The sequence below is a fragment of the Cololabis saira genome, chromosome 17, assembly GCF_033807715.1.
Source record: "Cololabis saira isolate AMF1-May2022 chromosome 17, fColSai1.1, whole genome shotgun sequence".
Classification (NCBI taxonomy): domain Eukaryota; kingdom Metazoa; phylum Chordata; class Actinopteri; order Beloniformes; family Belonidae; genus Cololabis; species Cololabis saira.
Genome location: NC_084603.1, coordinates 24,483,401 through 24,497,670, shown reverse-complemented (window position 1 = coordinate 24,497,670; position 14,270 = coordinate 24,483,401). Strand labels below are relative to the sequence as shown.

The window sequence follows — 14,270 nt, the reverse complement described above, 5'->3', positions numbered from 1 at the left end:
AAGACCTAAATGTAATCATCATTCCTCCTCTTATTTGATTAAAGCACTTAGAGAGGGGCCTTTGGATCATCATCAGCACCCTGCGCTCTGACGACCCGAGCATCCCTGCAAGCCCCCCTGCAACTTTTCTTTAAACCCATGATTGTGGCACAACAGCATGAAGGAGCAGCGCAGATGCGGAGCTGTTTAGCAGGTGAGACGGTTATTATAAGGGATGAAATGCCATCAGAGGCAGAGTAAAGCCACTTTGCGGTATATCTGGAGCGCTCCTTGTAAAACCAAACGCAGCCCCCTTTCCCATCACTAAAGCAGAGAGAGAGCACATCACCAGACGGTTTTAATTTCTGCACAAAAAAAAAAAAAAAAGCCTCGATCATGAATAAAAACACGCGTAAAGTTCCAAAGCCGCAGCGCACCTCGATCGGCGGAGCGGTGGACGATGACGCGCCGGTCGACGCAGCCGCCGGAGCGGCTGTAATGCTTCCCCTTCTCCCGCATGTCCGGCTCTGTCCTGCCCGCAGCGCTCGGCTCCTGCACCGCAGCCCCTCCCCCTGCCTTAGACTGCCGCACTCCAGCCCGATAAGCACCGGCGTCAAGGTACAGCACGCAAATCACACCGTTTCCGGTGTCATATTTCACAATAAAACTACATCACAAAAAGGTAGTGAGTTTTTGAGATTAAAGGGGACCTATTATGGCTTGTAATATCTGTTTTAAACAGGCCTCGAGTGTCTTAAAAACAAGCTTTTGATTGTTTTTTTTCTAAATAAATTAGAAATTCAGCCTCTAAACCATTTCTTTATCATCCCATTATCTGACCTCATTCTCTATGTGGGATTCTGAGTGGGCGGGGAGGCTATGATAATTGATAACTGATTGGCTGCCTGAATGACGTGTAGCAGGGGAGGGAACAAAGCATCGCTCTGGGCAGAAGAGCAGCCGGCTGCGTACACTATTATGTCCTAACTGCATGTGATGCGAGCGAGCATCAGCGACAAAATCAATTCCATTGCTTTATTTTCTATTGGACTGTCCTAACTGGCCGCGAGCGACGCACCGCGCCGTTTCTATGATACCTTCTCACTTCACTACAAAAACCTCAATAAAGTGGCAGCTGGCTGGAGGGAGATGGACAGAGAGCGTCTGATATCACGCAGTGCAGTCGGACGCTCGCATGCAGTTAGGACACGGTGTTATAGTTGTGGGCGTGGTTTGCATTTTGTTTACGTAACGAAAGGGAGCAGAATCTAAACGGCTCGTAGAAGCCACATCACACTGGATGGCTCATCCGGGCGGGCTGTACAGACACTGCAGAATTTGGTTGCTTTCCTCCTTCTCTGAGTTGGCAGGCTGAGGGGAGACCACTTTATATATGTTAAAGCAAGAAAAAACTTGTTTTTCATAATAAGTCCCCTTTAAAGACTGCATCATGTATTCTGTCCTTGTCCATGTGTTTGGGTTTCTGAAGTCTCTACCAACTCCATCCATCCATCCATTTTCTATTACCGCTTTATCCTTTGCAGGGACACTGGGCACCAGTCCATCGCAGGACCACATATATACAAACAACCAGACATACTCACACTCAAACCTACAGCCAATATAGAATCACCAATTAACCTACTACTCATGTTTTTGGACTGTGGGAAGAAGTTGGAGTACCCAGAGCGAACCCACACAAGCACGGGTAGAACATGCAAACCCCACACAGCAAGACCCCAGCCGGGCCAGGGAGTTCAACCAGGAACCTTCTTGCTGTGAGGCAACATGTGCTAACCACCAAGCCATCGTGCTGCCCTCTCTACCAACTCAATAACTTAAAAATAGCACAACAATGACTTTGTTTGGAGTAGCCTACCCCAAAACTCACCATGTCTCATTTAGATTTACAGAGACTTAAGACATCACAGATCAGACTAGAATTATCAAGCATTATCATCTTTATGTCCACGCTACATACATTTCAATTCAAGAGAGGCAACACATAACCCGTATAAACAAATTTCTAAATAGGGGTGTTTGGAATAAAATCCAGAAGCCTGGAACGTTAACAGGGCCAACTTCTTCCAAAGTTTCTGCCATTGTAGCACCTGTACAGTGTTGGACCCAGTAGGATCCACTGACTTTGCAAACTATCATGCCATGCTACTGGGTGGTAGTAACACACCACTTTTGCTGTTTGTCAACTGCCAATAACAAAAGAAGAATAGGACCACAAGAAAACAGTGATAATGGGGAAGAATGAGGAAGACTTGAAGTCAGACGACATCAACAGGTCTGAACGTCGTCTCCTACACAGCATACCTTATCAGCACTGAGTCAACATCGCCCCCATCCAGCAGTTTTCCATGGCCGTGCTGAAGTAGCCTACCTAACCCCATGCAGGGAGTTGTCTCTGCCCCAAAGAAGTTCCCAAAACTTCTCATTGAACCATTCCTGGTAATGGAGACACATGCTCCCTGAGGCCCTGTAAAACTACCCGAACCCTTCTACTGGAAACCTTCAAAGGCATGGTTGTTATGGACAGGGTTATTTTGTACTGTATCCCATGTGTATTTCGCCCCAAGGATGTCACAGATATTTATCAAGATGGAAAGACGGCGTAATCCATCTCCCTTAAAAGGAATTTCTGTACAAGCCTTTGTGATTACCACTTTTACTGCTGCACCCCCCCACGTTGCAATATTTGTTGCAATTTAGCTATAATGATAGCTAAAGTGACATGTTGACTTCCTGTGGGGTCGCCCCCCCCCCCCCCCCTACAGCCATTTCTATTTGGCGCTCCTATAATAATATATCATCACACACACACACACACACACACACACACACACACACACACACACACACACACACACACACACACACACACACACACACACACACACACACACACACACTGATGTTGCCTTTCTTATAAGACAAAGCATCACCTGGAACACTTTGGAAAAGTCCATATTATTTGACAAAGACAAATGGAAAAATAAAACAACGAATAAATGAATAAATGGCAAAGTTTTTTGTGTTCGCATCTACAACTCAAATCCCCTCCGTTGCTCCAGAGTCTTACCTTTTTCCAACGAAGCCATATTGATCACAGCCCTGCTTTTCTAATTCCCGAGCGAGTTCTGTCCCCGACTAAAACCGAACATCCACGCAGAACCTGAGACGATCAAATAACCAAGTCCATTTGCTGCTGGTGGTGCTGATGGAAAAGTCTGCCCTCTCTCTCTTCACCTCCGACACCGAACTGCGCTCCAGCCGGGGCGCGCGTTTGCGGCTCTTGTGCGCATCTTTGCCATCCAAAAACTTATTTGAAAATTCCCGTCTGGCCGTTGAAAAGCTGCGCAAGCAGCAGAACAAAAAACATTAGAAGTTAAAAAAAGGCCATATGACTTTGGTGACCACAGCAGGGTTAATGATCCCTGCAAGGCGGCTCACACAAAGCTCGGCTCATTGGATTAAGAAGAGAGAAAAAACAAATGCGAGCAAAAGAGCGAAAGTCTTCGTGCTTCCCTGTTTAGCAACATCCAACAAACTCCGACCGAGGAGCGCCACTGCAATAGTTTAAGGCTCCAGGGACAGCAGAGTCAGCTGACAGGCCATCTGAGCAAATGCCTGGGAAACCCAGCATAGAGGAGACAGTGACGGAGAGAGGGGGCAAACTCTCTCTGAACACTTCCCTGCCTGTTTTCCGCTATGATGGAAATCACCGAGGGCGTCTGGCTGCGCGTCAAACGGAGGTGTCCATGTTAATGATGACGAAATACTCTCCAAATACATCACTTTAAACTTTCTTACATTTTTGAGTAACAACCAGGGGCGAAAATCCCGGGGGGGACTGGGGGGACAAGTCCCCCCCATTTGTAAAGCTGTCCCCCCCTAGAATAATTTGAGACAGAATTAATAATTTTGGAACAATGCAGTAGTATTTAGTAGTGATGCACCAAAATGAAAATTTGTGGCCGAAACCGAAATCAAAAATAATAATAAACTGTACAATCTCATTTCACTTAAAACAAGAGTCATCACCAGAAAAATAACTTGTTATTTGACAATTTTCACCTGTTTGAAGTAAATTTTCACTTGAAATAATTAGAAAAATCTGCCAATGGAACAAGATTCATCTTATAAGCAAAACAATCTTGTTCCACTGGCAGATTTTTCTACTTATTTTAAGTGAAAATCTACTTAAAACAGGTGAAAATTGTTGTTTTTTCCAGTGATGAGTCTTGTTTTAAGTGTAATGAGATTTTTTTTAACTAAAAATGAGACATTTTAACTAGAAATAAGACAAATATTCTTGTTAAGATTTGGGGTTTTTGCAGTGTATTATGTCAGATGTGCTGTAATATTGCCACCTTCCACCTAATACCATTGTTTTTTATTACTCTAAGAAAGGTCTTCTGCCTGTTTGCGAGATAGAGTTGAAAATGTCAAAATGCTGTATTAAAGGAAGGCTAAAACTTTTAATTCCTTGTCCCCCCCCTGGATTTATTCTCTAAAATTTTACTGTTTATTGTCCCCCCCAACTATGAAACGGGATTTTCGCCCCTGGTAACAACCTACTGTTCCTGTTGTACTCAAGGATCCAAAACTTGCACAAGAATAACTGAATTCATGGGCAATTATGTAAGAGGCAGAAAACAGAGAGATGGTGCAATATCCTCTGCTGTGGGCAATTTGGAGGATACTTCACACTGAGAATACAGCAGATCTGACTTAAGCATGAGGCCACTCTAAAGACGGAGCATGAGCAGTGGAGAGTCTGTAGTAAGCATGAGATAAGCATGTGATTGCATGGGCAAGCCACAAACACACAACACACAGCATCCACAGGGACTTGTTACAGTCACTCAAACCTGAAACTTAATATGATTGGTTTCCCTTTGCAGGATTAAAGAGAGCTGAGGGAAAGTCTTCACTTCAAAAGTTTACTGTTGATAATTGTATCCTGGATAAACAATTTAATTTAAGTACATGAAGCCATGGAGACTCAGTTTTATAATTTATATCTTTTTATAATTCATCTATGTCAGTGACAGCACATTATACCCATTAGGATGTTGAGTTTAGCTCTATCACCTGACAAAGAATCTAACCTCCTGGCCGTCTCCTAGCAACGGCCCACGAACAAGCTCATCAATTTTACAAACATGTTGGCTCCGTGTTTCCAAAACAAGTGCAGAAGACTGAAGTGTGCAGCCTAATGTAATGTGACTTGCACCACAATCATGACTCTGCAGTTCTGCAACTGCGGTTCTGCTGTGAACAGTGTTACTGTTTCTAATGTCAAATTTGTACAGTGAAAGTGAGTTCTCTCCACAGTCTGTCATCCGAACTATAAAACAGTTAAAATAACCTTGGTTTCATTTTCTCCACACCATATTTGGGTGAACGCCTCATTTTCTTGGATGAGGAGAATCAGGCAGCATGAGACTTATAGTTTCTTTTTGTTGTGATAAAGTAGGTTTAGTTGAAAAAGAACATCAGCAGTGTGGTGAGGAGCTGCTGGGTTCAAGGTGGAAACTCTGTGAACTTCATGCTTGCTGTTTAAAAGTATTTTTAAGATAAATTTCAACTGCTGAGATTTTATACTTTCTTTGAGGATTTACAACAAAGTAAACTCTAATACTCTGTCTGATTCTCTTCATCCTTGAATGTAGTTTTATCACAAATATAAGAATTAATACAAAAAATGAGGTTTAACAGCATAATAGCTACACAAAAATGTAAGCAGTCAGTGTGATGGGAAAGCATGAGTTCTGGCTGTTGGCTCAATGTATTCTGATTTTCTCATTAAAAATAAACCATAAAGATGAGAAGTAGCAGAGAAAAGACGTGTGGAGTTAGCTCTGCGCAGGGGAAGTCTGCAGATGTGCACTATGTTAAAGGAAAGCAAACAAACAAAGGATCACAGCAAATTTAAACTGGCGACAAATACCTTCATCAACATCTGAAAAAGACTCCTCTTTTAGAGTTTCTGGCACATTGGCCCGGACTGTGTGATATATGGATACACATACAGCAAAACATGCGCATGTTAATGAACATTACATCCCATAGCACACAGGGAATGGAAAACATGCAACAAAATGATGATGATGATGATGATTAAAACCAGTCAGACAGACATTTGCTACTGACCATGAAATGACAATAAGGAGAGTGTTTTAGATGTTTCACATACCTTCATCATCTGACATGTCAAGGAACTCATTCATGGTCTCTGGGACGTTGATCTTGTGTTTTTCTGAAGCACTCTATATATGAGAAGAAAGAAAAATCTGGTTAAAAACATGCACATTTACTTGCAAATGGACTAAATCGTGAATAAAAAAATCTATATTCATACGGCTGTTTTTGTGAAATTATCACATAAAAATGTAATTTTTTTTAACTCATTTCCACTAAAATATTGTGACATCATCAGTGTTTGTTTTTTAGATGCTGCACATTTTTACACTATGAACTAATTGATCCTGAAGTATTTATAGCACACCATTATATAAGTTATGTGTCCACTCTCTGAAGTTTACTGTTGGATGAAAACAGGGATACATTTCACGTAAAGCAAGATCTTTACATATGTTTCCTCAGAGGGACATTGTGGTTCTTGTCATAGCAAAACATAAGCAAAAATTATTTTTGAAGGCTCTTTAACCCACAAGCTCACTTGCAACGGGCCTACATGCTGCAGTGAGGATTCATGAGAAACAATACGACAACAGAGGTCTCTGTGCAGACAGGACATGACCTTGATTTTGAAATCGCACCGCTCTTTTGGTGATTGTGCCGGTTCCTCAGTGACCTCTTTCTCCTGCAATCTCTTCCTCATCCTTATACATGTCTTTCTGTCCTTCTTACTCTTCGGCCTCCTTACACACACACAAATGTGTTGGGAAGATCACTGAAAGTGACCTCGGTTAAATGAGGAGAAACCTTAAGCTCCAATCTAAGCCCTCTCTCTCTCTCTCTCTTCTCTCTCTCTCTCTCTCTCCTCTCTCTCTCTCTCTCGCTCTCCTCTCTCTCTCTCTCTCTCGCTCTCTCTCTCTCTCTCTCCTCTCTCTCTCTCTCTCTCTCTCTCTCTCTCTCTCTCTCTCTCTCTCTCTCTCTCTCTCTCTCTCTCTCCTTTCCTAATCAGGACATCTTCACACATGTGACAGAGCGTGACTGACTGATTTGCCAGCTTTTCCGTAGTATTCACACACTCGCTCCACTTATGCAGCTGGCGTGTTGGCCACCTTGTTATTTGGCAAGGAGCGGATCGTGCGGTCTGCTGGAGCTTACACTCTCTTAAAACATATCTGAACATGTTTGCAAGCGGCAACTGAAACTGATTTACGCAGTCGTCTACAAAATCCTAGTCACCATATGGATTTGTCTCCCAGTTAGAGATCAGAGAGTTGTTTTAAGAGAATCCTTTTGTAAATGAGAGATTATGACTTCACATGCTATCTCATAGTACCAATATCTGAGACACTTTGGTAAACTTATTGATGTTTTTTTTTTGCAATTTTAGAATGAAACTTGGTTCAAAGATCCATTAAAAAAATCAGAAATTCAATATTTTTTTCCTCCTCCAGTTTTTGCGTTTCATTAATAATGTGATTTTTAATTACTTTTATAATATATATATATATATATATATATATATATATATATATATATATATATATATATATATATACTTTTTAAAGCTCCTGGTGGGTTTGATGTTTCAGAGGGTTCACAGTGATGTAAAGTGAAGTGTCTTCAAAAATCTTAGTGATGCAAAATTTTGTCCATTAGCATGTCAGTTAAACTCAGAGAGCTGAAGCAAAATAATTTTAAAGGATTTTGCATGTCTGAGTATTCAGAAACCTTAACCATTTCATTGTAGAGGCTGTTTTGTAAAAGTCACAGAAACAAAATATAAGTTTGATGAAACTATCTGCATTCCACTATACTTGATAAAACAGTCTTGCTAAGAAGACAGTGTCTCACCATGGCAGTCAGGTTTTCATCTGTCATCGGCCTCAGCGTGTCCACCACAGAGATGTACCCCAGACGATGAGCGATGGACAGGGCAGTGTTGCCATTCTGACCAGTGAAGGACAGAGTGGAATTCAATCACAGATACAATCACAGGGGGAGATACAGTATTTTAGCTCGTGATGAGGTTAAAAAATAAGTCTTGGCGGTTGTGGTTGAGCGCTCACCATGGTGAGCTCGTTGGCCGAAGCGCCGAATTGAAGCAGCAAGTTGATGATGTGGGTGTGGCCTTGCTGAGCTGCTTGGTGGAGAGGAGTGTAACCATTCTACAAAAACACAAAGACAGACAAACAAGAGCGGTTAGTCTTGAGGACGAACAAAGGAATTGTGTTAATACAGAAAGATGTCTGTTGCACCTGTGTGCAGGTTTGTCTACCTTGGTTTTGCCATTGACGTTGGCGCGGTTCTGCAACAGGAGGTTTGCCATCTTTGCATTGCCATAGTGACTAGCCACGTGGAGTGGCGTGTAACCCATCTGCATCAAAGGACAAAGCAGTAAATACAAAAAAACTCACAATAAAACTATGAGATATAAATATCTTTTCCAGCTCCTTCTGTTTGTTTGTTCTTGCTTTTTTATAAATTCAGAACACAAGTGCTCTGGCTTCGGAGTCGGGTTGCAGCTGGGATAGAGTGGAGTTGCTTGTTGAGCATTGGATAGAATTACTTTCGATGCTGCTTTTAATTGTTTCAGCTATTTTTTTGCATCTGTGCTTTGTAAAGCATTGTTGCGACAGTTGAGTAAAACATGCTTTACAGTTAATCTGACATCCGACTGACTGATAAAGAAAAAAGAAAAACACATATAGTGGGTGCAATTACGTATGCACCAATCCTCAACTAGAGAAGGGTGTCAGAGACCTCTATGTTTTGTGTTTACAGCATGGAACCATCCGTGTCCAAATTGAGAGAGTTTTACCTTTGTTTGGGGGCTGACGTCAGCCCCGTGGTTGAGCAGGACTTCTGCAACGCCGACCTTGTCTTCCTGAGCTGCTAAGTGCAGTGGTGTAAGTCCACTCTGTAAATGATAAAAGTACACACAAATTCATATATTATAGTTGTAATACATATTAAGACACATCATGTTTTTTACAAAGCTAAAGATATTGAAAAGTCTCAGGAGCCATCAGTTCTTCTACTTCACTGAGATTTTATATTTTTATACCTATATAATACCAGCATACTGATAAGTATTAAACCATATACAAACCCCCTAACCCAACTATTTACGTAATGCTGAAAAAGACTGAAGACTAGTCGCATGAATGTCTAACACACGTCTTCATTTGGGATGGAGGGCAGTCTATATTTAAAAAAAAAGGCCGTTCTTCACCTTATTGCAAACATTGACGTGGGCGTTCTTGGCCAGCAGCAGAGACACCAAGTCCACGCTGCCTTCCTGCGCTGCCAGGTGAATGGGGCTGATGCCCTGCCGCGTCACCACGTTGGTGTCAGCACCGTATTCCAACAATGTGGTGCCAATGTCCATTTGGTTCTTTTTGGCAGCGATGTGGAGGGGCGTGTAGCCGTTCTGAGGAAAGCAAGAGAAACACAGACGTTACATGGTTGGACTGAGCTCATCTTTGGATCTGATGGCTGTTGCATTACTTTGTCTGTTTTAATCTAAATTAACAATTAACTTGGAAGGTTTATGCTCAGTTTACCACAAAAAAGGAGGGGGGGTCCATTAGGTGTTTTTGTGAAAGATTTATGTTAGTATTTTTCTAAAGTCTTAGACAAATATCTGTGATGTGTTTTTAGACATAAGGGACATATTGAGCATATTTTGAGGGGGTGGAGTTTCAACTGGACTCCAACCCTTCTCTTCCAGGGTGTTTTGCTTTGTTTAGTTTTTTGAATAGCATTATTTAAATATTTAAATTGCAAAGTTTTGAGCTATTCACTTCTGAGGTACAATGAATACAACATGATGTCGTGTTATTCAGGCTCAGAAACTTCACCATTCAGAAAACAGATTTTGACCAGAAACTACATTTTTCACTTCTCAGCTTTCAAATCATTAACACATGACAACAAATATATAAAAACATCCATAAGGGAACCATATCAGGCACAATGAACTGAAGGATCATATCATATTCATCATGAGGGGGACGCTGCCATTTATCAAACAGCTTGTGAATGGGAAATTGAGACCTCAGACATAAGGTTTCCCTTGTTCTGGATAGACACATTCACAACAATAAAAAACACTGGAGACAATGTGAAGGGACAAGAGAGCAGCTGAAAAGAAACAGTCACCATTCTGGTTGTCCTCAATGTGGCCATTATGACAAAAACATGAGCGACAACATTAAAGCAGGGGACTCGTTTACTGCTACATTGGTGGTATAAGGAAGGCTTTATTCACATTTCTGTGCAGCCTTACAATCTGTAGTGGAATTTGGAGATGTTAGTTGAAATGAGAGTGAGCAAAAGATGAGAGAAAGAAAACTGAGAGTCACATTCTGTTCATTTTTAAAGCCTTTTTGTCTGTAAATGGCTTTCTGCCATTCTAAATGCGTACAAATGAGGCCATGCAAATCCCAAACGCTCCTCATTCTTTGAATCAGATCTGTTTTAATTTCTTGGAAAGCGTGAGGCAAGATCTACTCCATCCCTCAAAATGACACTTTCCACTCCTCCTATGAATCAAGCCAAACAACAATACAATTTATAGATGGATCAGCTGAGAGAAAAAGAGGCAGGGAGATAAGAATAAAGTGTAGGAGGGAGGTAAGAAAAGCAGAGACGGATACAAATTAATGAAGAGCTGGTTTAGCCCAAGGAAGACAGGGAACAGAGATAAATTAGGTTCTCAAGTCTTTATTCCCTCGTGCAGGATGTCCCTGGACAGTCTGACCAAAAACAGGCATATCCTGCCATCTTTTCATCCGCTCTGCATTTCTTCTCATACTTGACTGTGGTTTTGACAGACTACTAAAACTCACAGGTATCAGAACAACAACTTGACCATACATCTCTCTGGGCTGACTGCAGGATTTCAAAGATGTGGCTGAGTACCAGAGAAAGTCAGAGTGTAACAGGAGAAAATGAGCAAGCGTTAGATCCGGACACGTACACATGAACACCACGTACGGGACACTGTTAATGATCAAATGGCACGGAAGGCATGAGCCGGTGAAATCCTTTTAGCGTGAGTGTTTACGTGTGTTTGTGTGGATACCTTGGCAGCAGCATGTGGGGAAGCTCCCTGATCCAGCAGCAGCAGCGCTACTCTCTGATTATCGTAGTGAGCGGCTACATGCAGTGGAGTTAGCCCACTCTGAAACACCCAACCATCCACCACACACAAATGCAGAAACACATCCATACAAACATGCATGCAACACAAGATTAGAAGATCACTTTAGACACACAAGCACAGACACACTGATGAGTAAAATGGAAGATGGAGGGAGATGGACTTCAAATTGATCAAAGGTATTTAGCCTCTGGACAAATAAAAGAGTGACAAGCATAAGGAGAGCCTTGTTGGCCCATGAAAATGCCAACTTTGCAGCAATTTTGTTTTGAAAAGTATCTCTTAGTTAAACATAACTTTTTATTCTGAGATCTATAATGGGACACCTGAAAAAGCTCCATAAACATATCCTTACAAGGTTTATCAGGTTCTTGAAAAGAAAAGATGTAGTAGAGATCACCATGGTGTTTTTTTACCTGGTCAAAAAATAAACGTGTAAAAGAATCACGGAAATATTGGAAGCTGAGCCCCTAACAGAATACAACCACACAACGGATTACCGTTTTCTACAGCAGACTCTGAAAATGTTGCCTTTAATTGATATAAATCTTGAGAGAATCATAATCACTTTTTGGAGTAACACACTGACTTATCATGCATGACTACTTCGTCACTTTGATTGTGAGTACTCTGAAAAATAACATTTTTAAATCCTGTGGTGGCATTACAAATATGGAATTTAACGCATATCAGAATTGTATTGGATATGTATGAGGATGTGAGTAAATGTGTCCAAAAAAAGCAATGTTTTGTTATAAAATATATCTATATGGTATATCTATGTCAATTGATATCTACATATAATGTACAAATACTATGAATGCAGTAAATAACTGAGTTAAATCAAGGTTGTAGCTAAGGCTGGCTCAAGCAGAGATGAGCAGAATGTGTCCTTTTCACTGAACAGCAGGAAAAAGTATAATCAGTGAGCCTGCGGCAGTTTACATAGGGTTCTGATTATTTAAAGATTCCCTTCAGTTGTTTAAAATTCAAGATGCATTTAATAAATCATTGCTAAACACAATATTGCATCAAAAAGCTGTGAAGATATATTCCTTTGCCACACAAAACAAATGACAGCAGAACAAAGTGGAGTAAAATCAGCATTGACTTTTGTAGCTGTCAGAACATCCAGGGAGGTGGTGTACTGTACATTACTAGAAGAAGTTCTGGCGTTTTTGTTCATAAAAATAAGTTATATTTATAAAGTCTACAGGTTACTTTTGTTATGTGATTGCTGATGACTGCTCTAGTGCATTTTTTAAATGTGTACCTCATGACAGGTGAAGAGCAGCAATTACATTGTAATTACGACACAAAAAAACACTTGTTAAAACTGTCAATATGAAACTATGCTCCATATCATACATGAATGACTGTTGTAATTAATCCACTAAAACATCAATTGTGACTCCTTTCTCATCAATAAAAAAATGAATCCTAAATTTTATGTCATGTATTCGATTTTTTTCCCACTAAATTTCTCCTCCTTCACATCGAATCCTTAGCTCAGCTGTAAAATCAGCACAGACAAAATGAGTGTCCACCCTCAGCAGGTAAATATGGAAAAGTCCCTCTAGTCTCACACATACCCCATTACACAGCAGGGCTGCACAATAAATCATCACACATTATGCCGTGCAAAATGCTCATAATCCACGATGCACAATGTCAGGTATGAAAATGAAGTCCATCATGCTGTGCAATAACTTTGTTGCTGCTTGCCAGAAACAGAAAACTTGATTGCTTTCTTTTTGGGGCTCCAAGCGCTGAACGCTAGCAGCTGGTTTGGTCGGAAAAAGAGATGTCTCATCAGTTGTATGGAAATATTTGTGTAAGCACCTCGCAGCTGTTGCCAGTATACAAGGCATCATGATGAATTTGTTTGTTTAAGTTGATACTACAACGTTATAAATGAGCCAGAACTAAAAAAAAAAATCATAAAACTGATTTTAACTAGATAGGAAAGCATTTCTAAAAAGTATAATTTAAAAACAGTGCAGGCGTGGTGAGTAACCTCCTGTGTCAAACTACTTGATTTATACTCCAAACTCAATTCATCAAGGCCGTTACAGGAAAATGTAAAAAGATAAATGTAGAAAAAATATGAAATTGTTTTGTTCCCATTGAACTCAAATATTAATAATCAGACAACGATGAGGTCCTAATTTTGCCTTTTGTGCTTGACAGCAGGGATGATTTTAGCGTGACAGCACCTTGCATTGTAAAAGCTTCATTATCATACCTAACTGCGATTATGTTAAATGCTCTCGGATGGTGGCACACACTGGATTCAGTACGCCTCTGCTAAGAAGGTGTGGCTGCATGTGTGTATATGTGTCAGGGCAGAAAAGGGAAAATCTGCCTGCAAGGTTCTGCAACAGGAAAGGCATCTGTGTTGCACAGGGATCAGACAAAGCTTCCCACTTCTCACCGTAATTACCCCCACAGGCCTTGTGCCAAGCTGCAGCTTGGAAAAATAAAAGTCTGTTTACTTTCTTACAGACAGCTGGGATCAAAGAAATGGAGAGAAAGGCTTGCAGAATGATATATGGTCACTGCATCTGAATGACTTCCTGATTTCAGCCATCTGCCTCTCAGCTCTCAACGGGAAGTCTGATTAAAGCTCCAAAACATCAACAAACTAAATATTGCGCTTACGGGAATATGTGCATCTCACAGCTCTTTTTTCCCGGTCACAGGAATTGTGAAAGTGTATTTGAGAACTAATTTTCAAAATCTGACACAGTTTGCCCCTGTAACAAAAAAGCATTCTGCTGTTGTTATGTTTTTGAACACCTCACCTTTCCAGCAGCATCAGGTGGGGCTCTCTTCTGCAGAAGCAAACTGGCTGCCTCCATCTGGCCGTACTTCGCTGCTACATGCAGCGGACTGAACCCTTTCTGCTGGACACAAGACAAGATGCATGGTAAAGATAAAAGACTGCGTGTAAATGTAGAGTACAGGAAGT

At 41.0% G+C, this 14,270-nt stretch overlaps 1 protein-coding gene across 31 annotated transcripts in view; it reads right to left on the bottom strand.

Moving 5' to 3' along the window:
- Positions 1-14,270, bottom strand: part of LOC133463999 (ankyrin-3-like) — a 136,011-nt gene that overhangs the window by 34,685 nt on the left and 87,056 nt on the right. For 16 of the 31 annotated variants that reach the window (XM_061745886.1, XM_061745909.1, XM_061745901.1 and 13 more), the window contains 9 exons: positions 14,104-14,205; positions 11,222-11,320; positions 9,368-9,565; positions 8,954-9,052; positions 8,411-8,509; positions 8,202-8,300; positions 7,987-8,082; positions 6,191-6,263; positions 5,945-6,001 (listed from right to left, as the gene is read on the bottom strand). In XM_061745886.1, coding sequence (XP_061601870.1) covers positions 5,945-6,001; positions 6,191-6,263; positions 7,987-8,082; positions 8,202-8,300; positions 8,411-8,509; positions 8,954-9,052; positions 9,368-9,565; positions 11,222-11,320; positions 14,104-14,205 — 922 coding nt within the window. The remainder of the gene's footprint in view (positions 1-5,944; positions 6,002-6,190; positions 6,264-7,986; positions 8,083-8,201; positions 8,301-8,410; positions 8,510-8,953; positions 9,053-9,367; positions 9,566-11,221; positions 11,321-14,103; positions 14,206-14,270) is intronic. The other 15 variants (XM_061745878.1, XM_061745893.1, XM_061745881.1 and 12 more) reach the window with 6 other exon arrangements.